This window comes from Martes martes, assembly GCF_963455335.1.
Source record: "Martes martes genome assembly, chromosome: 9".
NCBI classification, from domain to species: Eukaryota; Metazoa; Chordata; class Mammalia; order Carnivora; family Mustelidae; genus Martes; species Martes martes.
Window position 1 is genome coordinate 108299065 of NC_137896.1, and position 21631 is coordinate 108320695.

General features: G+C 38.9%; 1 protein-coding gene across 1 annotated transcript in view; it reads left to right on the forward strand.

Annotated features, from left to right (window-relative positions):
- Positions 1–21631, forward strand: part of DHX57 (DExH-box helicase 57) — a 57054-nt gene that overhangs the window by 15035 nt on the left and 20388 nt on the right. Inside the window, exons 5-13 of the mRNA XM_080813045.1 lie at positions 186–1024; positions 2603–2781; positions 4240–4361; positions 6023–6218; positions 6771–6895; positions 10716–10849; positions 11814–11868; positions 13752–13957; positions 18130–18246. Coding sequence (XP_080669171.1) covers positions 186–1024; positions 2603–2781; positions 4240–4361; positions 6023–6218; positions 6771–6895; positions 10716–10849; positions 11814–11868; positions 13752–13957; positions 18130–18246 — 1973 coding nt within the window. The remainder of the gene's footprint in view (positions 1–185; positions 1025–2602; positions 2782–4239; positions 4362–6022; positions 6219–6770; positions 6896–10715; positions 10850–11813; positions 11869–13751; positions 13958–18129; positions 18247–21631) is intronic.

The window sequence follows — 21631 nt, forward strand, 5'->3', positions numbered from 1 at the left end:
CCTGATACATGTCTAATATCTTCTCTTTCAGAACAAGGTGATTAGGGAGTATTATCAGAGATACTTTTTCAAACTACAGATCCTACCTATATATGGTTATAACTTCACACAAACATGTATAAATGAATTTCACTTCTGTGATTTGCTACTACTTAATATTTTTCGTCACGTTTCACACTTGGTAGGTACGGCTTCGACACCGAGCGCTGTCAGGCAGCCCTGAGGCTCTGTGATGGAGATGTCGGGGCATCACTAGAACATCTGCTCACACAGTGTTTTTCAGAGACATTTGGGGAGAAGATGAAGAGCTCTGAGGCAGTTGCCCATGTCAGCTTGGATGAGTGTGTGGAACAGCGGCAGGAAGAGGCATTTGCTCTCAAGTCCATCTGTGGAGAGAAATTTATAGAAAGAATTCAGAACCGCGTCTGGACCATTGGATTAGAACTGGAGTACTTGACGAGTAAATTCTGCAAATCCAAGCAAAGGGAAAGTACCAAAAATACACAGGACACTACACTTGAAGTCTGTAAATTTTACCTCAAAGGAAATTGTAAATTTGGATCAAGATGCAAATTCAAACATGAAGTGCCCCCAAATCAGATTGTCGGAAGAGCAGAAAGAATTGTAGATGATTCTCATCTTAATGCCCACGAAGATGCCTCTTTTTTATATGAACTCGAAATTCGATTTTCTAAAGACCACAAATACCCTTACCAAGCTCCTCTTGTGGCATTTTATTCCACCAATGAGAATCTACCTCTGGCTTGTCGTTTACATATTTCTGAATTCCTTTATGGCAAGGCCTTGACATTTGCAGAAACTTCAGAACCTGTTGTGTATTCTTTGATAACCCTTTTAGAGGAAGAATCAGAAATAGTCAATTTACTGACAAATACCCATCACAAGTACAGTGTCCCTCCTGTGAACTTTCTGCCAGTATCCTCTGGGACCAGAATAAATAATCCTGTCTGTCGTAAACCAGTGATTCCAAATAATTCTTTTGCTTCAAATCAAATTCCTGAAGGTATGTAAGGCCTTGATTGCATGGAGGGCCTTGTGGAGGGGGAGTTCAGAATGGTGGATTGAGGAAGTCAGCATTTCCGAGGGCTGTGCTCAGATCTCCTGGTGATCTTAGGCAAGTCATTCTCCTTAGTCCATGGGCAAAAGGGAATGAGAATCCTCTGAACTGTGGCCTGACTTTAATTGTAAGTCCCAGTTTTGTCACCATGATTGGGCTCTCTGCATTGAAGGTTTGTACTATTGTATAAGTTTATTCAAGCAATTGGGAGCTGGAAGAACTAGAGCATCTTCCTAGAAAAACTGTTCCGTTTAATTCATTTGGTTTCATATGTTTACTTCTGATGCTTTACATGGAATGACTTTCAAATGAGTTTTTAGAGATATTTCTCTTTCTATAGTACCCTAGTCCCCCAAAGTTCATTAGCATAGGGCTACCTTTATGAATCCCTAAATCCTCAAAGAAATGTTTGTGCAATCTTCTGGCTTTATTGAAATCCAGATTTGCTGTACCGATTCTTATACCACAATTAAACTCCATGTTCGAAGTTCAGCAAGGAATTCTCTCTTATTTGTTGCCATCTTTCTTTGAGAGAAACAAGTTTTTATTATTTCACAAGAGTTCTTAGGTAAACATCAATAAGTAGAGAACAATGAAATTGCATTGAGATGGGGATGGTGGACAGATGGCTAGTTTCACTCACTAGCCACTTGCTCCCAAACGGCAGCTTTTAGCATGTGGGATTCAGATATATTCCTTGAGAAATGACAAATGGTGTGGCATGGACTTCTTTAAGTAATAGCTTTATTGAGATAAAATTTACCTACCATAAAATTCACCCTTAATTTCAAAGTGTACAATTCAGCGGGTTTTTAGTATACTCACAGAGTTGTACAACTGTGACCACCGTCTAATTCCAGAACATTTTTAACCCTAAAAGAAACCCCATACTTAGCTTATTAGTGATGAGTCCTTATTTCTTCCTTCCTTCAACCCTTGAAAACCATGAATCTACATTCAGTCTCTACGCATTTGCCTATTCTGTACGCTTCATGGAAAAGGAATCGTATACTATGTGGCTTTTTTGATTGGCTTCTTTCACTTAGCATCATGTTTTCAAGGCTCATTCATATTGTAGGGTGTATCAGTACTTCATTTTATTGCTGAATAATATTCCATTATATGAACATGCCATATTTTGTTTATTGATTTATCATGTGATAGGTATCTGGATTGTTTTATATCATGAGATTTTAGGAACACTTGCAAATAGTTGAAACTTTCAGTTAATTCCTTGAATGTGAAGAATCTATGGAATTAACAAGGTGTGCCGTGATGTTTTTCTTCTTTGTTTTTAATTTGGTTTAGCAACAGCCACTTGTACTTGATTAAATTCATTTGAAGATGCATTTTAAGTTCTTTGGCAGTAGTAGTTGTTTGAAACGAATGAACCTGCTTTACTCAAGCTTTTAAGTTTTTTCTCCATCTTAAACGATTTTGTTGTTACTTTATTAGATAGTGACTTTCCTCCTTTGCTAAAGAAAGGGCTCCATATCGAAAATGTTTCCTTTTATCCCCTTCAAGTTGAAAAAGAATCAGAACCTGAGGAGGAGACAGATGAGGATGAAGGTCCTGCACCAGTTATAGTGGAGAATGAAAGCTATGTGAACCTTAAGAAAAAGATTTCCAAAAGATATGACTGGCAGGCAAAATCAGTACATGCTGAAAATGCTAAAATCTGCAAGCAGTTCCGAATAAAACAGGTAGGGTATTCTGAGAGACTGGCTAGCATTGCTTCCTAATGTACGGGTGAATGGATTAGGAATTAGGAAGTCCCTAGTATATTTTTGTTTCTCTTTAACTCTGAGTGGTCAAAGTTTCTGCATGCCACAGCAAACTTGGGTGCATGTTCTAGATAGTTTTGGAAAATCCAAAGGCTGGTGAAATGAAACACGTGCATATATACCAAATATTTTTGGAATCATGTGACTTTGGTACTCTGATAGATGATCTGATAAGTGAAAACAAAATTAAAACTGATTTACATTAGAAAAAGATAGTGTAGAAAGGAGAAGGCTAAGGAGGGGCCCTTACCCCATTTCAGAGAATCGTAGGGTAAGTAACTTACCCAAGATCACGTAGTTACTGGTGGTAACAGGGGTTCAGGCTAACTTTCTGTTCCTCAAGTCCATGACGTTTTAGCCCATTCACAAGAAGATTATTTTAAAAGAACCAATGAGTGAACTTTTAGGGCAGAGTTGGGTGTAGGACAAAAGATTGCTTAACCACTTTGGGGATTGGATTAGATGTGTCTAACAGCTCTTCTAATTGTGAAGTTCTGATTCTGATTCTTGACACAGTATAACACTATAGCATATTGTAGTGCAACACCTGTAGAATGTCAAAGTGAATAGAAATTCACACCATAAGTAATAGTAAGACTGTAGAAACAAAAAATTCCACTTTGAATTTGATCAGTTTGTGTTCAAAGGTAATAAATTTATATGATAAAATTATATGCAGAAAATGATGTGTTAATATAAATTTCAAAAATACATCTTTAGTTTTAACATACACTACAATGTTTACTGACCATTGGAAGTCAGACTGAGTTACATAGATGTGATGCCTGCCAAAAAGAACCCTTTTGTGAGTGCTCTTACTATTACTGACTTTAGTAAAAATCTGATATTGTATAGAACTATGCTGTCCAATGGGGTAGCCCCTAGCCACATGTGGCTATTTAAATTTAAATTAATTAAACTTAAATAAAATTAAAATTCAGTTCCTCAGTAACACTGGCCACATTTCAAGTGCTCACTAGCCATGTGTAGCCAGAGGTTTTTATATTGGTCAGTGCTAATACAGATCATCTCCGTGAACATGGAAAGTTCTATCAGATAGTGCTGGTGTAGAGACTTCTGCTAGGAAGAAGCATGATAGTGCTAAGCAGGATGACTTATTTGTCTTATAAGATCTTTCAGTTTATTCAGATGTAGGAAAGCCATAAAGATTCCACAGCTTATTCTGGCTGATTCTTTGAGCAGCCTTCTGACCGAAGTCATCAGCATCCAATCCTAACAAATCCGCAATTTCCATCCCTGAACAAATTGTTAAAGAAAGAGCAGAAAGGCTGGGTCAAGCTATGGGATTCAATACTCAGAGCTTTGTGGAAGATGTTTCAAAGTACCTAACTGATGCTTTATCTTCTATGTTATTAGGCTTCCAGACAGTTCCAGTCAATTCTGCAAGAAAGACAATCACTCCCTGCTTGGGAAGAAAGAGAAACCATTCTTAAATTGTTGAGTGAGCACCAAGTGCTTGTTATAAGTGGTATGACGGGGTAAGAATGCAATTTATTTGTAATGCAGCTTTCATCCATGAATATGGTATGTACCCTGGTTATGGTAATAACCAGTTCTATTTGTAAAAAACTGGTAACTGTTATTATTTGTGCTTTTTTCTGATCAGATACGAAATAATATTTCACAAAACCTAATATTACAGATCTGGAGCCAACAGACCCAAATTACAGAAAAACAAAAACAAACTCAGAAATCTGTCCAGGAATTTATACACATTGTACACCTCTCCTTGAGACAATTTTAAGGCAAAAGGTCTAACTGAACGTTTTTTTTTTTTAAAGATTTTTTTTTAATATTTATTTATTTGAGAGAGAGAGCATGTGAGCACACAGTGGGGAGGGACAGAGGGAGAGGGAGAATTTTAAGCACTCTGCGCTGAGCACAGAGCCCAACATGGGGCTTAATCTCACAATCCTGAGATAAGGACCTGAGCTGAAACCAAGAGTCAGACACTTAACTGACTGCACATCTGAATGCACCATTACTGAATGCTTTTAACAGGCCCATTTTTTTATGTAAAGGATAGTTCCAGAACATTTATACATACATTCATACATACATACATAACATTTATTTATATTAAAATATTGGGACGCCTGGGTGGCTCAGTCAGTTAAGCATCTGCCTTCGGCTCAGGTCATGATGCCAGGTCCTGCGATCAAGTCCCACATGGGGCTTCTTGCTCAGCAGGGAGCCTATTTCACCCTCAGCCTGCTGTTCCGCCTGCTTATGCTCTCTCACTCTCTCTCTCTCTGACAAATAAATAAGTAAAATCTTAAAAAAAAAAAAAATTTATTTATTTGAAAGAGAGCAAGCATATGCATGCATGCAAGCTGGGGGAGGGGCAGAGGTAGAATGAGAGAGAATTTTCAAACCAACTCCTCCCCACTGAGCATGGAGCCCAATGGGGGGCCCTCAATCCCAGGATCCTGCAGTCATGACCTGAGCTGAAATCAAGAGCCAGCTGCTTAATTAACCAGCTGAGCCACTCAGGCACCCCTCTGGAACATTTAACTTGGAAATTTTCCTCTTCTAAATTTATTCTGCTTTCCTTAGAGCTTTTACTTGTTCTTTTAAGAACAGCTTAGGGCATACTATTTTTCCTATTTTACACTTTTCATATGTTATCCAAACTTATTTAACAGAGACAGGTTGTAGGCTTAGTTTAGTTTTATATTCAGAGGTATTCAACCTAATAACTACATTTGTGCCCAGACTCACTGATACGGTAGTGATTTGAGATTTTCTAGTTTCTTATCTTTTTAGCTTCAGTCCCCTTGTAGCCAAATCAATAAGATAATACATAAAATCCTAAGAGAATACTCCCATTTCTTTAGGATTCAAATATAGAGTTCATATTCTTAGAGGTGTTTGCAGAACTTAATCTAATGTCTGCTCAATTGTCCCAATTTTGTAAATGATACTAAGCTATTATGAGTGTCCTGTGAATCCAAGTGCAAATTCCTAGCAGTTATGAGCTGTAGGTAACAAGTCAACAGGTTGGTTTTAAAGATAAATGAAGCTGAACAAGTTTTATTATAATTAGCTTTCTCCCTTCCCTTGCTGCACATGGTTCTTTTTTTCTGTTAACTAGCACTTGAAAACCCTCATTTTAGGACTCATTTGTTTTGACATACAGATGTGGGAAAACTACACAGATTCCTCAATTTATTCTGGATGATTCTCTGAATGGACCGCCTGAGAAAGTGGCTAACATCATCTGTACCCAACCCCGACGAATTTCGGCAATATCTGTTGCTGAACGTGTTGCTAAAGAAAGGACAGAAAGAGTGGGTCTGACTGTGGGGTACCAGATCCGGCTAGAAAGTGTCAAGGTTTGTATACTCTGCCTATTTCCTGATAACAGAAATTTCATTTTCATATATAAAGGGTTCTTGGAGTCTGGAGACTCATAGGCAAGCTGGGATACATACTTTAACATGGCTGAAAACCTTTTAGAAATATTTTGGTATAACTCTTACTTGGATACGCTTCATTTCCTCTATAAAGACCTTTTATTCTTCATTGACAGAAATGATCTAGTAAGTGCTGTTTTACTCTTAAACCTGGGACTTAATCCATTTAACCAAATAAGGAATGGACAAATGGAGAATTGAGTTCATCACTCACTGTTGTTTCTATGTTTTATAATAATTTTTGAGTGCTTTTTATGAGCCTTAAAATTTTGATATGAAATACAAAAGCTTTTACTGTTGTTGCCAGCAAGAAGTTGTGCATTTAGTGTGGTTTCATATTAAATGCAGTTGCTGATGATTTCAAGATTCTTTGTCCCTATCCATTCAAAATGGCTTTGCTATATAGGCTTTGAAAGTGTTTCCTTTTTGCAAAAATTCCACGAATGCTTTCTATGCCCTTTCCTGTGTAAGTCCTCAGCCACCAGGCTGTTATACTGCACCACGGGCGTGCTGCTGAGAAGGCTGGAAGGAGACACAGCTCTCCAAGGAGTCACCCATATCATCGTTGATGAAGTTCATGAGAGGACAGAAGAAAGGTAAACCAAAGATTTTCTAAACAACTAGCCATACACATGAAATAAAGACATGGCTGAAATCATTTTGTTCTGTTTCCACTTGGGTTTCATAGAGCTAGAGAGGAAGACCACAGAGAAGGCCCAAGTTAGAGAAGAGGCACTGCTTTCCTTACCTCCAGGGTCTGGGATACTAGAAATGCTAGGAGGGCACACGTTCATCCCTAGAAGAGTCATTCTGTTAGATGGACATCTTCTACCAGGAGATACTTAACACTCTCCTGGGCCTCATGCTCATCTGGGCACTGTACTTAGCAGGAATAACAGGTTAATGCACACTGTAGCTGATAGATGGGTCATTATGTGCTTCCTTCTTTGTTCATTTGGTCAGTCATTTAGTCCTGACAATCATGCATACGTTTATTAAGACGGTCTGAAGTACCAAGGGATCTGTTAATTGCTGGGGATACTATAGGAAACAAACCTGTGCGGTTTTCCTTTATGTCATGGTCTGGTAGGAAAAACAAATAATGAACAAATAAATGAAGACTTAGGAATTAGAGTAAGTACTCAGTAGGAATAAATAGGATGGTGTATTTTGGGGAGAGAGATTCATGAGATGGCCAGAGCTGATATCTCTCAAGAGATGATGGTTAAATAAAAAACAGAAGGATAAGAAGGCATCCCATGTGACAGATGGGAGCAAGGCCAGCATTCACAGACTTTGCAGTGGGAAAGAACATCATGAGCCCAGAAACTGGAGGAAGGCCCTTGCATCTGGTTGTAGTCAACGAGGGAGAAAGTAGCAGGTAGAAAAGAGAAGAGCCAGATCTTCCAGGGCCTTGTATACCCTGGGCAATAAAGCATTCAGAATTTATTTTAATGGAATTAGAAGTCATTAAAGAGTTGGGATATAAAATCAAAATCTTCAGTATTTTAAAAGGAAGGGCCAAGTAAATAGATGGCATTTATCATAGTTTGTCACAGTTTGTGGATCATGTTCTAGAACAACAACAATAAAAACTAGTGGGGGAAAAAAGACAATCCTGTAATAATTACGAGACTATACTATTATAAATATTTTGAGAAGAAACAAAGTCTGGCAGACTGACAGAAAAGCAGAAAATAGCTAATAGCAAAAATTTAAAAAGAAAGAAACAAACATGAAGAGTCCCCAACTATTGCTGATAAAGTGTTTTTAAAACTGAACAGGGAAGACATATGACTAGAAAACTATTTGTTCAAAGAAATAAATACACTGATACACTAGTAAATAGGAAATATGAGGTAATTAGAAACTAAAGAAAAGCAGACTTGCATATAAAAAGAATAGATCAAAATAAAAAGAATTCCTAGAACACAACAATAGTAAATTTTATTTTATTTTTTTTAAAGATTTTATTTATTTATTTGACAGAGAGAGAGAGAGAGAGCTCAAGCAGGGGGAGGCACAAGCAGGGGGAGTGGGAGAGAGAGACGCAGTCTCCTCGAAAGCAGGGAGCCTGATGCAGGGCTCAATCCCAGGACCCTGAGATCATGACCTGAGCCGAAGCAGAGAAACAGAGGCTTAACCAACTGAGCCACCCAGGTGCCCCATAAATATTAAACGACTATACATAAAACCTGAGAATCTGTGAGGGGCAAATAATTTTTTTGTAGAGACTCCAGAAAACAGCGGCGGGGGGAGGGGGGAAACCAAATAGCAAATCATTTCATTTTGCAGGTAAATGTTCAAGTGAACATTTGAAAGAAGAAAATTTTTTCACTAAAAAAAGTTGGAGGAGGAAATCAAATATAACATTCAACCGGACTAATAATATTTAAATGATTATATTATAAAAATACATTTAAAATTTTAGGGGAAATGATATCTAGTGTAATTTTGAATGTAAAGAATGGCTTTGGCTTTCCTCCAGTGCTTTGTAAATATTAATCATGAGCTTGCCTTCAGTGGGAGCTGTTTTCTCTCGGAGTCCTTATTCTCAAGTGTCTATGATGGAACTGATCTTTAAATTAAGGCCATTTAACTCTAAAGCCCGAGTGATCATCCACCAAAGAATATAGCCCCTCCATAGGTATATAAGATAGCTAGAATATTTTAGAAAAGAAATTAAGAAAAATTGGTCTACCAGATACTAAAATACATTACATAACTATGATATGTAAAATAATGTCAGTCAAGTGTTAAAATGCCTACACCAGAACCTGTCACATTTTAAGTGCTCAATAAATACTTTTTGAAGGGGTGAATTTACCAGACTCTCCATCTAGAATTCGTTTACCCCAAGGACCTGAACCAGTATGTGTAAAACATTTCCATATGATCAGAACTCAGTTAGGATGGTTGTTAAAAACACAGACCCCTTCCCAACCCCCCAGAAGGCCATTCTACAGGATTGAGATAGCCATTCTACAGGAATGTACATTCTACAGCCATTCTACAGCCATTCTACAGGATTGAGATGAGAAATTTTAATTTTCAGCAAGCCCCACGTGATTTCTGATATGGAGGTCCCAGAAACACACCCTAAAATTTATCACCCTAGAGGCAGAGAATGGGCACTCGGGAGAAACTGAGTATCTGGCTGAATAAGGAGTTTCATTTCCCATTTTAAACACACGTGTTGCCATTATGGCTTAAAGGATAATCTCTCAGAGGTTTGTGTGAGTATCCTCAAGTAACCGATCAACTTTTAGAAATCCAACACAATTAAATTTGAAGATCCAGTAAAAAAATAAAAAAGAATGGCTTTGGGTTTCATAACTTTTACATTTCCATAAACTCAGAAAAACTGAAGCATAGTACTGGATCTGGCTTCTGGGAGCAATCATGTTCTCAAAAGTGAGAGTTTTATAAAACTTAATGACATAGAATATCAACACTTAAAAATTCAAAATATTTTAACATCTGAATAAAGGTAAGTTACACACTGCAGAAGGGAGATTTGGGCTTTTACAAATGCCAGTCTCTGGAAAGGGGTATACAAATTACAAGAAAAAGTAGGGGAATATTTCCTAGTTCAGATGGAAAAAGACAAAAAAACAGGAGTAAAACCCAGGAACCGAGATCAATAAAAATACAGACAAGATTGAAAGTTGAATATAGAAAGCTATATTCAAAGCTATAGTTGTGTTAGTTTAAAATTTTTAATAAATTTCCTGATTATAGAGATGAAATTATTTTTCTGAATGTTTAGCAAGTATCAAAGAAATGTCCAGAATAGTTTCTGTCCCCTGTATAATAATTACCTGTTGCAATTTTGGTCTGTTTTTCTCTGGGAGTATATTAGGCATTAGGGGAGAGATGTGTAGGGAAAGATAGGTGTCTCTGCAAACAGTACTGGAGTTTTATGTGCTGCTTTGATGTAGTTAGCATAATAGCAGGCACTGCCTTTGAAGTTATTAATTGCATAAGGAGATTTTTAAAGTATGGATGTACTATAAATTAATGAAGCATTCCCTATTGTTATATTATTTCCTTTTCTCTAAAAAAGAAAAAACCATAAATATAATTAAATTAGCTCATGAAATTAAAGAGAACTGAATAGTACAAGAACATGCTCTCATTAAAAAATTCAAGCAAAACTGGGACACCTGGGTGGCTCAGTCAGTTAAGCATCTGCCTTCAGCTCAGCTCATGATCCCAGGGTGCTGGGATCGAGCCCCGCATTGGGCTCCTTGCTCAGCAGGGAGTCTGCTTCTCCCTCTGCCTACCACTCCCCAGCTTGTGCTCTCTCTTTCTCTGACAAATAAATAAAATATTAAAAAAAAATACATCAGAAGTTAATTCATTTTTATGTATTGAATTTATTTGAACTTCAGGTGTTTCTTTTATTTCCTTTAGTGACTTCTTGCTGCTAGTCTTGAAGGACATTGTGTTGCAGAGACCAACTCTTCAAGTTATTCTAATGAGTGCAACTTTAAATGCTGAGCTCTTTTCAGAATATTTCAGTTCCTGCCCAATTATTACTATACCAGGTGATTAAAATGCATCCTTAAATAAATGCATTGTTCTAATAAGCAAATATAAGTATTTTTAAAGTTCATTTGAGATATAAAATAATATTTGTATTTGTACCCTTGAACAAGGGTACAAGGTAGCTTGTTCTCTAGAACAAGGTATTTGTACCCTTGTTCTAGAGAAGTGATTCATTTATAACAAATAAAATTATGACCATATAATGAAATAAAGAAGTAACATTATGTCTATTTGCTAAGAGATTTCAGTTTTATTTTTGCTTTTTTAAAAAGTCTAGGTTATTAGGATTTCTAGCATTCCATTGTGCTTAACATCGAAGTATGAGTTAATAATGGTAACCTGTCATAAAGAGAGAAGTTATCTCTGTGTGTAAGCATATTGGTTCATTGCTGAATTCTGCTAACTTCTGGGCATTGTCTACTCTGGGAGAAAGTGAAGTTGAATAGTCCGTATCTCCTGGTGCTTTCACAGTCTCATTGTGGGATTAATTTATCACCTTGGGCTTTGGTCTATCCCTTTGCAATTGATTGCCAAAGGGATAATTTGGGGACAATTTTGATGAATAATCATACTATTTCTTCTGGTTGTTGAATGGTTCAGAGTTCCCTGCAGGGAAGAAAGGGAGGGTGGGAAAAGTGTAACAGGTTTTAAAAAAAAGAGGTGTTTTTAAAAAAGTCTTATTACTAAATGAGCATCTCTGCATCTCTGCACTTCTGGGTTTTTTTACGAGCTGGAATCTAACCCCTCTAGGAATTTCTATCATCAGAAGCTTTTGTTTTTCTTTCTTTCTCTCTCTCTCTCTCTTTTTTTTTTTTTTTTTTTTGGTATTTTTAAGACCACAGAACAAACCATCTCTTGTGCTACACTTTATTTTAAGAGAATTTTACATTTGCCAACTGTGTATGTCAAGATAATTGAACGGCTATTCTGAGGCTTCTCTCTTTTGTTTTCTTGTTCTTCTAGGTCGTACATTTCCTGTTGATCAGTTTTTTCTGGAAGATGCAATTGCTGTGACAAGGTAAGGAAGACATTAATGAGGGTTTGGTGAAAGTCTTTGAGAAGATGATCATTTTAGGGGTGCCTAGGTGGCTCATTTGGCTAAGCAGCTGCCTTCAGCTCGGGTCATGATCCCAGGGTCCTGGGATCAGGCCCCACATCAGGCTCCCTTCTCAGCGGGGAGCCTGCTTCTCCCTCTCCCTCTGCCTGCTGCTCTGCCTACTTGTGCTTTCTATCTCTGTGTCAAATAAATAATTAAAAAAAAAACCTTAAAAAAAATGATCATTTTACCTCAGCGTGCCAGGATTTTAACAGATGTGTTCATTTTTCTTCTGATTTTTCTGCTTGAGCATTTTGTTTTCCCCTTACAGCAAATATTATACAAATTATTTGCAATTTACAGACAATATGGTATATTCTGTACTAACTGGGACCCTAATGTAAACTATAGGCTTTGGGTGTTCATGATGTACCACTGTAGGCTCATCAGTTAGAACAATTACACCACTCTCGTGGGGGGATAGTGATAACGAGGGAGGCTATGCCTATGTGGGGAATGGGGTGTCAGGAAATCTCTGTACCTTCTGCGCAGTATTGCTGTGAACCAAAACAGCTCCGAAGAATGCGGTGTATTTAAAAAATGAAGAAGGACCAAATATATGGAAAATTTAATAAGAAAGAAAAAGACCAATTCTGCAGATAGACTGCCAGCATTCAAATCCCTCCACTTACAAGGGGCATCTGGCTGGCACAGTTGGAGGAGCGTGTGACTCTTGATCTTAGGGTTGTGAATTTGAGCACATTGGATATAGGGATTGCTTAAAAGAATAATTTAAAAAAAAATCCCCTCTACTTACAAACTAACAATGACAAGTAGCTTAATCTCTCTATGATCAATTTCATCATATGTAAAGTGGTCATATTTTTAATAGCTGCTTCACAGGGTTGTTATGAGGATTAATTAATTAATTAATTCTTGGAGTTAATAGCTGCAGAGTGCCTAGAACTGAGCCTGGTGCATAGCAGATGCTTTATGTGTGTTAGCTGTTATCATCATCATCATCCTGCAAGCCTCAGGGAGCTTGCAGGGTACTGTGAGTATTCAGATGTCTGTAATTTCAGTACTTGGTAGAAAATAGTCATTTTCATTGGATACAAACATTTTTCTCCTTTGAAATCCCTGATACCTCTTCCCACTCTTTGACCTTGAAGACTCCGCATGGGTTTGTCCTTGCACTATTTGTTCTCACTGTAAAACTCCTTCTTCCCTCCATTAGACTCATGTGATATCAGATGTCACCTGTGTGCCAAGAATTCCCAGATCATTATCTTCATTCCTGACCTCTGAGTTCCAGAAGTAAAATAACCCTTGATGTCTGGCACCTGAATTCAATTCAGAATTTTTCTCCTTCACCCTGCACCTTCCATTGCTAATAAGCCCCACTCCTAATTCTCTATTTATTTAATGGTACAATAATCTCAAGCTAAAAACCCCAAACTAGTGGCTCCCAAACTTTGGTGTAAAATAAGCATATGTAGGAAGTTTATTACAGCTGTCATTCTCTGGGCCCCCTCCCACTTCCATTGAATGGGAATCTCTGGGGAAATTAATCTTTCAACTAGTTTCCGGGTCTTTATTCTCTCACCTGCAAACTCAGACTCGCTGCCTCTATCCCAACTGCCTCTAGAATGATCTTGAGACAGAAGCAAAAGCATTCCAGGGTGTTCCCTCCCCAGAAGCAGGGTCCAGCCAGCAGAACCCTGGACTGGTGGAATAGTAGCACACGAATTGGGCAGGAGCCGAGCAACATTCTGCCGAATGAGCACGTAAATCCGTGAAAATTTTCACTTCTCACCAGCAGACCCACATCTACACAGACCCATTCCTTTGTCTTCCGTCCTCAGGTATGTGTTACAGGACGGGAGCCCGTATATGCGCTCCGCGAAGCAGATGACAAAGGAGAAGCTGAGAGCAAGGCGCAGCAGAACTGCATTTGAAGAAGTAGAGGAAGACCTGAGGCTCTCTCTTCACCTCCAGCCCCAGGATTCTGTCAAAGATGCAGTGCCAGACCAGCAGTTAGATTTCAAGCAGCTCCTGGCCCGCTATAAAGGTAACACGTTTCCTGGGGGAATAGTACACTTATGCCAAAGGAAACCAGTGACCCAGAGGAAGAAGAACGTGGCTCCTATTTCATAGCTACATTGTCTTAATTCATCAGAACAACCTTAGAAAAAGAGCAGTTCCAACACATATTAAATAGAATTGTTACTGTATTTACCAGTAGGGTTTTTTTTTTCTGATTATGAAAGGTGTGTTTATTATAGAAAAATTGGGAAATAGTGAAATATAAATATATACTTGCATATTTTATAACTTTTTATTTTGATATAATTGCGAATTTAAAATTAAAGTTTGCAGAACTATATAGTGAACTCTCTGATACCCTTCACCCCAGTTCACCGATTTTTATTATTTTGCCTCATTTGCTTTATCATCTGCTCTGTGCACATGTATATATTTCTTTCCTGAACCTTTTGAGTAAGTTGCAGATAGGGTGTCCCCTAATTCCTAACATTTTAATATGTATTTCTTTTTTTTTTTTTTTTAAGATTTTATTTATTCAGGTGACAGAGAGACAGTGAGAGAGGGAACACAAGCAGGGGGAGTGGGAGAGGGAGAAGCAGGTTTCCCATCAAGCAGGGAGCCCGATGCAGGGCTCAATCCCAGGACCCTGGGATCATGACCTGAGCCAAAGGCAGACACTTAACGACTGAGCCATCCAGATGCTCTTAATATGTATTTCTTAAAAGCATAAGCACTGGACATGATCAAAATGAAGATATTTAACTGATATAATACTATTATTTAATCCATAGTCAATATTCTAATTTTGCCAGTTATCAAAAAAATGTTCTTTATTGCTATTTTTTTTCTGGTCCAGAATCCAACCCACAATTACATATTGAATTCGTAGTTGTGTATTTTTAGTTTCTTTTGATCTGGAAAAATTCCCCAGCCTGTATTTTTCTTTTAAATTCTTGACACTTTTTGGAGTTTGGGCCAGTTATTTTGTAGAATGTCCCTCCGTTTGGTTTTGTCTAATGTTTCCCTATGACTAAATTTAGATTAGAAAACCTAACCTGTTGTGTTTCATCTTTGGTTAGAAAACCACAGAAACAGGGCCGCCTGGGTGGCTCAGTCAGCTAAGTGGCTGCTTTCAGCTCAGGTCATGATCCCAGGGTCCTGGGATCGAGCCTCACATTGGGCTCTCTGCTCAGCGGATAGCCTGCTTCCTCCTCTCTCTGCCTGCCTCTCTGCCTACTTGTGTTCTCTCTGTCAAATAAATAAATTAAATCTTTACAAAAGAAAACCACAGAAACAATGTTGAGTCCTTCTTGGTACATCATATCAGGAGGCATATGACGTTGGTTTGTCCCTTTATTGATGGTATTATTTTTGATCACTTGGTTAAGGTGATGTCAGCTAGGTGTCTCCTGTGTGTAGTTACTGTTTGTTTCCTTTATAGTTAGTAAGTCATTTGTGGAAAGATGTTTGAGGCTATTTAAATATCCTATAATAGCCTCAAAATTTCATCCACTAGTTTTAGCATTACTTGTGGGCTTTTCAAATAACATCTTTTGTGGGGCACCCTGTGCTGAGCATTTGTGTGTATGTTGTTAGGTGCTCCTTCCTCCTCCTGTTAGGTGCCAGACCCCACCTAACTGTTCTTTGTTCCTGGATAATCTTCTGTACATATAAGCTGGGCTGAACACATAGAAACCCTAGGGTTGCTACTTCTGTTTTCTTCTGTAAAGCCTACTCTAGAGACAGGTCTCAGCTGCCCTTCCCACTCTTTCCCCTGGACTGCCACCCCAATTCCTCTTGGCCTTTTTTGTGGGGGGGGGAATGTATTTACCTTTCAAGGAGTAAGAGCCTCTAACCCCTCCCTGTTACTGCTTCTATGGGAGAAGAGACAAGAGGGTGTTCCTTTTTCTTCTTCCTCTGAAGACTGTATTCCCAGTCCTGCATAGGGAATGCAGTCATCCAGAAATTAGGGAATTAGCTGTTATTCTGCTATTTGGGAAGATATGAGTAGCTCCTAAACATTATTTCACTTAACCTTCCCAACATCCTGAGAAGTAAGGTGGAGAGCATGAACTTGCATCAGATAGAGCCGGGTTCAACTTGCTCACTCGTGCAGAGTTCCTTGAGCGAGTTCTTTGCCCTCTCCATAACTGTCTCCTTAGCAATAAAATGGAGTTGTTTAGGGAATTAAATGAGATAATACAAATCCACAGCACAGTGCCCAGCTAGTGAGTGCACATTTGTGATTCTAATTAAAATATGTCTGAGTCAAAAGTTTTTGTGCTTTCTATACATCACACCACCTGATAATTCCCATTTCCTATTCTATTAAATTATTTCAGAATTATTTCAGAAACTTCAGAATTTTCTTCAAAAATAATGACTGGAAGGGGTGCCTGAGTAACTCAGTCTGTTAAGTATCCAACTCCTGATTTCAGCTTAGGTCATGATCTCAGGGTTGTGAGATTGAGTCTCTTGTCAGCTCTACGCTCAGCATGCTTGAGATTCTCTTTCCCTCTCCCTCTGTCCCTCCCCCACCTTGTACTCTCTATCTCTAAAATAAATAAATCTTTTAAAAATAAATAAAATAAGTTATGCCTGGATCTAAGCCAGGCCTTTCTAATTTCAAGCACACAGGTTACCAGAGTTCAAAAAGTACTTCTGAGAACTTCTTTCTGAAGGAGGAGGATGGACTATTTGGGGTCAAGAAACCTGGCTCTACCACTAGCTTCTGTGTGGTGGTGGGCTTCTCCCTTTCCCTGTATCAAAAAGACCAGATCTAGTTGATCTCAAGGCTCTCTCACTTTTCAGAAAATTAAATAATGTTTTTGAGCTCAATTTTTAAAACTTTTTCCAGTTAAATAATAATATAATAATCAGTCCTTTTAAGTGTATAATTGATTAGCAAAAACTGCCAAACTACTAAAAAGTTTTTAAAAAATGATTTTCACTTCTCTTTTTTTCTGGTAGCTAATCCTTTCTCCTTTTTGAAAAATCTGCTTTTTGGAATCTTAACATATAAAAATGATTCTTTCTCTGCCCTCCACACCCACCACATCCTTTCTTTTCGTATTTTTGGGGTGTTTTTTTCTTTTTTTCTGGTTTTTGTTGTTGTTGTTTTTAAGATTTTATTTATCAGAGAGGGAGAGAACACAAGCAGGGGGAGCGGCAGGCAGAACAGGCAGAACAGGTAGAGGAAGAAGCAGGCTCCCCGCTGAGCAAGAGGCCTGACGTGGGACTAGATCCCATTACCTCGGGATCATGATGTGGGCTGAAGGCAGCCCCTTAACCGACTGAACCACCCAGGCGTCCCACCTCTTTTCGTGTTTGACCAATGTAGGGTTCACACTGCCAGAACAATGTTGTTTAAAACTGCTTCTGCCCCTCTTCAAACTTTTCAGCATAAGATAGGAAGCTTCCTTTCCTTCATATCATCTGCAGCTGTTTTGTCCCAGTTAGACTATATTCAGGGCGATGGGCTATTAATAGGCCCTGAGAAGAAAGGCCAGCAGTCTTTGAGGAGTTAGTCTTCCCAGGACTATGCTATTTGTTTTCAAGAGAGCTTAGGCGCACAGTACAGCCCAAAGAACTACATCTTTCACTAGGGCCTCAGATACATTAGGAGGAGACTGGAGACCCTAACCTGAAAGTGTATGACTAGACTTCTGGGGTTGTTGGTGAAGCCATTAAAATCACATGCATTTTTCAGGAAGATCCAGCACTTCTGTTCTTTTTTCAAAGGAACCTAAAGGTTAAGAGTCACTGTGGTGAGGGTGTTTATGGTCTTTGTCCGTCGATTTCCCTGAATCATGGCTACCTGGACTTCCGTCTGATCTGACTCATGACTTGGTTGAATCTGGAAGGGCTTTCCAAAGTGTACTTGATTTTGAATTTTGTTTGTAGGATTTAAATTGTCAATAAATGTGTGACAGATTAAAGAGGGGAAGGAAGAAAGGAAAACGTGGCGGATCTGGGCCTTTCCAGCAGGGTCAGGTGCCTGTTCTTTGAGTCACTGTTCAAGCAAAAAGTGCTCCTAGCCAGCATGTATTTTTTTGAGAGACTGGAAGAAAACAATTCATTTCAGTGCATAAATGTGAACAACATCTGTGTCATTAAATCAAGAGACTCACCGAGTTCACAGGCAACATTGTCCTTAATAAGGTATAATTATCCTTCTGATTTTTACCTTTCTTTCAGGGGTTAGCAAATCAGTCATCAAAACAATGTCCATCATGGATTTCGAAAAGGTTAATCTTGAATTAATAGAGGCCTTGTTAGAGTGGATTGTAGATGGAAAGCACTCCTACCCTCCAGGTAACCACGTCTTGTCTTCGTTTGTGTGTAGACGGCCGAAAGGGAAAGCAGCTCTCTCACTGAGATATAGTGGGTGCTGTGGGGCCATCCTCCCTGCCTGGAGCCCTCAACCCTCACCCTCACTTTTCCACCCCCAATTGCATGTAACGTTGGTTATTAGGCTTTTCAGGGGGGAATTTTACCTTTTACTTTTTGAGGTTCACCCACTCCTTTTTTTTTTTTAAAGATTTTATTTACTTATTTGTCAGAGAGAGAGAGAGAGAGAGTGCACAAGCAGGCAGAGTGGCAGGAAGAGGCAGAGAGAGAAGCAGGCTCCCCGCTGAGCAAGGAGCCCGATGTGGGACTCGATCCCAGGACCCTGGGATCATGACCTGAGCCGAAACTGACTGAGCCACCCAGGTGTCTCCACCCACTCCTTTTTGTTTAGCACTCTTTTGGTTCCCGCTGAACAAAAAGATGTTAATAATACAAAGTCCAAAAGGAAGAAAGCTGAAAAGAAGGCCTGGGTGATCCATATGGTAAACCCTGAGCCCCTGGCTAAATGGGAGTCCAGTGATGAGTGTTTGAAGTCCATGAAGGACTGTACATGGAGGTCACAGGGCAGGGGGGTTAGCAGAACTGGGTTTGGAGTCTGATAAACTTACAGCTCTGCTACTCAGAAGTGTTTAGTCTTAGATATAAGTCCTTATCCTTGCTCTGCCTCAGTTTTCTGGCCTGTGGAATGAAGAGAATCATAATTCCTCTGACGTATAGCTGTTTTTAGGATTAAAAGAAACCATATATAGGGGGCGCCTGGCTGTCTCAGTCAGTGGAGCATGTGACTCTTGATCTCAGGACTGTGAGTTTGAGCCACATGTTGGGTTTAGAGATTACTTAGAAATAAAATCTTTAAAAAAAAAACTCTTTTTTAAAAAGTAAGAAAGAAACCATATGTAAAGCACTTAGTAAAGTGCCTGGCATATAGTTAATGCCCAGTAGATTCTCCCCTAATAATGGTAACACTATAATTATAACATGCATCGTCATTATTATTGCTAGGCTTACTGTTACTGCTGCTGCTGCGTGACCCAGAGCAATCACTACTTTCCCCTTACTCACTGTCTTCCCATCCCAGTGGCCTTCTTAACCTCACTTGTAGTCCTTTATCCCTCAAATCTTCTCATAACTGAATCCTTCCCATCACTCAGGTTTCTGTCAAATATCTTCTCTTCAGGGAAGTCTTCTCCGACCACCCTGTTTTCTCACTCCCACCCCTTACACCGTCATGATACCCAAAAGTGATTTTCATTTTCATTATAGCACTTCACAGTACCCAGAATTATAGCTCTACTTACTGACAGTTTCCTTCAGTAGAATGCAGACTCCTTAAGAATAAGGATTTATCGTGCACCACTGTGTTCCTCAGAGCCCAGGACGGCACCTGGAATATTTAGGTACAGAGTAAATATTCTTTGCGTGAATAGCTGAAGCCATTGTTGGGGGATCGTAAGTTGATCAAACAGTCCTTCATGCGCTCACTACGCAGTGCTTTGAGGAGGTGGGAATGGCCGCCCTCCTCTGCTTAGACCGTAGTCATTGCATGATATTTTCTGTAGACACATAGGAGCCACATGAAGGGATTGAAGTGCCCTGTTTGTTACCTCTTGGCAAGTAGTCAGTGTTGGCTAATGCATTGTCACTGGGCTGGATGTCTTGTTTCATCCCAAAGGAAAAGGTGATTGTTGAGAAACATCAGGCAGAGCAGACAAAAAGAACTGTTAGAAATTTACACGAATTCATTGGGGGACCACCCTGGCCTAGACATACGGGGTGGGTTGTGTGGGTGGGTGTCTTTATGATAATTATCTGTGACCAACAAAAGAATAACCAGCCCCTAAAAAGGAAGTAAGCCATTGAAGGTGTGATCAATAGAGATGTTAAAACCATTTAAGTTCCCTGGTTAGCTTTCTGTAAGAGACCAACCCTAAAGGCCTTCATTGGCAACCCTGTAGTAACCCTGTCAGGACCCCTCTCACTCTTGAGAACTTTTTCTGTATCTTCACTTAATAAACTTCTATTGCTTTACTAATTAAAAAAAAAAAAAAAAAAGAAAGAAAGAAAAAAGGAAGGAAGGAAGAAAGATTACCTGAATTCAAAGCAGAGTAAATGTAGTGAGTAGGGACTCTGATAGATTTGTGAATATTAAAGATATCCCTGATATCGGGGCCCCTGACTGGCTCAATCCGTAGAGCATATGACTCTTGATCTTGGGGTTGTGAGTTCGAGCCCCAGGCTGGGTGTAGAGCTTACTTTATTTAAAAAAAAAAAAAAAAAAAAAAGTTTCCCCAATACAGGTGGCCAAGCTGTAAGGGCAGAGCAGATCAGGAGGCACATAAAAACATGACAAAAAAATTTTTCCCATCCATATAGATTATTTTACCACCCTTTTCTTTTTTTCAGTGTTTAATTTATTTATGGGGTGCCTGGGTGGCACCATCAGTTAAGCGACTGACTCTTAGTTTTGGCTCAGATCATGATGTCAGGGTTGTGACATGGAGCATCTCAAATAAATAAATAAAATCTAAAAAAAGAGAAATATTTATTTTAAAGAGAGAGCATGGAGAGGGTGGGGGTTGGACAGAGGGAGAGGGAGAGAAAAACTTAAGCAGACTGCCACGGAGCACAGAGCCTATCGCGGGGCTGGTGACCTGAGCCAATTTTACCACTCTTAAATTTTGTGGTATTTTAATAGAGAAGAACATGGAATGTGTAATGGAAAGAACATGGGTCTGTTGCCCGAAACCTTAGATTTGTGTCCAGGCCCCACTCTTAACTCTGTCGCTTGGCCAAGGTACTGAGTCACTTTGAAGGTACTAATAATCTTAATGGTAGTTGTGAGAATCAAATGAGAAAGTGTATGTAAACATGCTTTATATACTAGGAAGTGTTGAAACTAACCCTCAAACGTATCTTTTGCCTCCTTCAGGGTTCCATTTTTTAAATAATTTAGTTTCCTTATTTACTTAGTGGGGAAAATAACTATGATAAATAATAGGTCTATGTTCCTTGTGGGCAGATCTTTGGTTTATATTTCATTGAACCTAGCACAGAGCTGACACAGGCACCCAATAAATATTTGTGGGATTAAGGGAGGGGCTAGTGAAGATTTCCTCTCGGGATAAAGCACAAAAGAAGGTGACTTGCTGAGTGTCCACTCTTGGCACAGAAATATCCTATAATTAGTTATCACTGCTTATTTTCTTTAATGTAAAATTTAAAAGCCCATAAATGTTAACGGTTAGTTACTGTGCTGCCTCTCCAACATATATCTGAATTTAGGTTTTCAGGGTAGCCAGCCAATTATATTTTCTTTTTCTCATTTCCAGTAAAATGCTTATGGATTTTA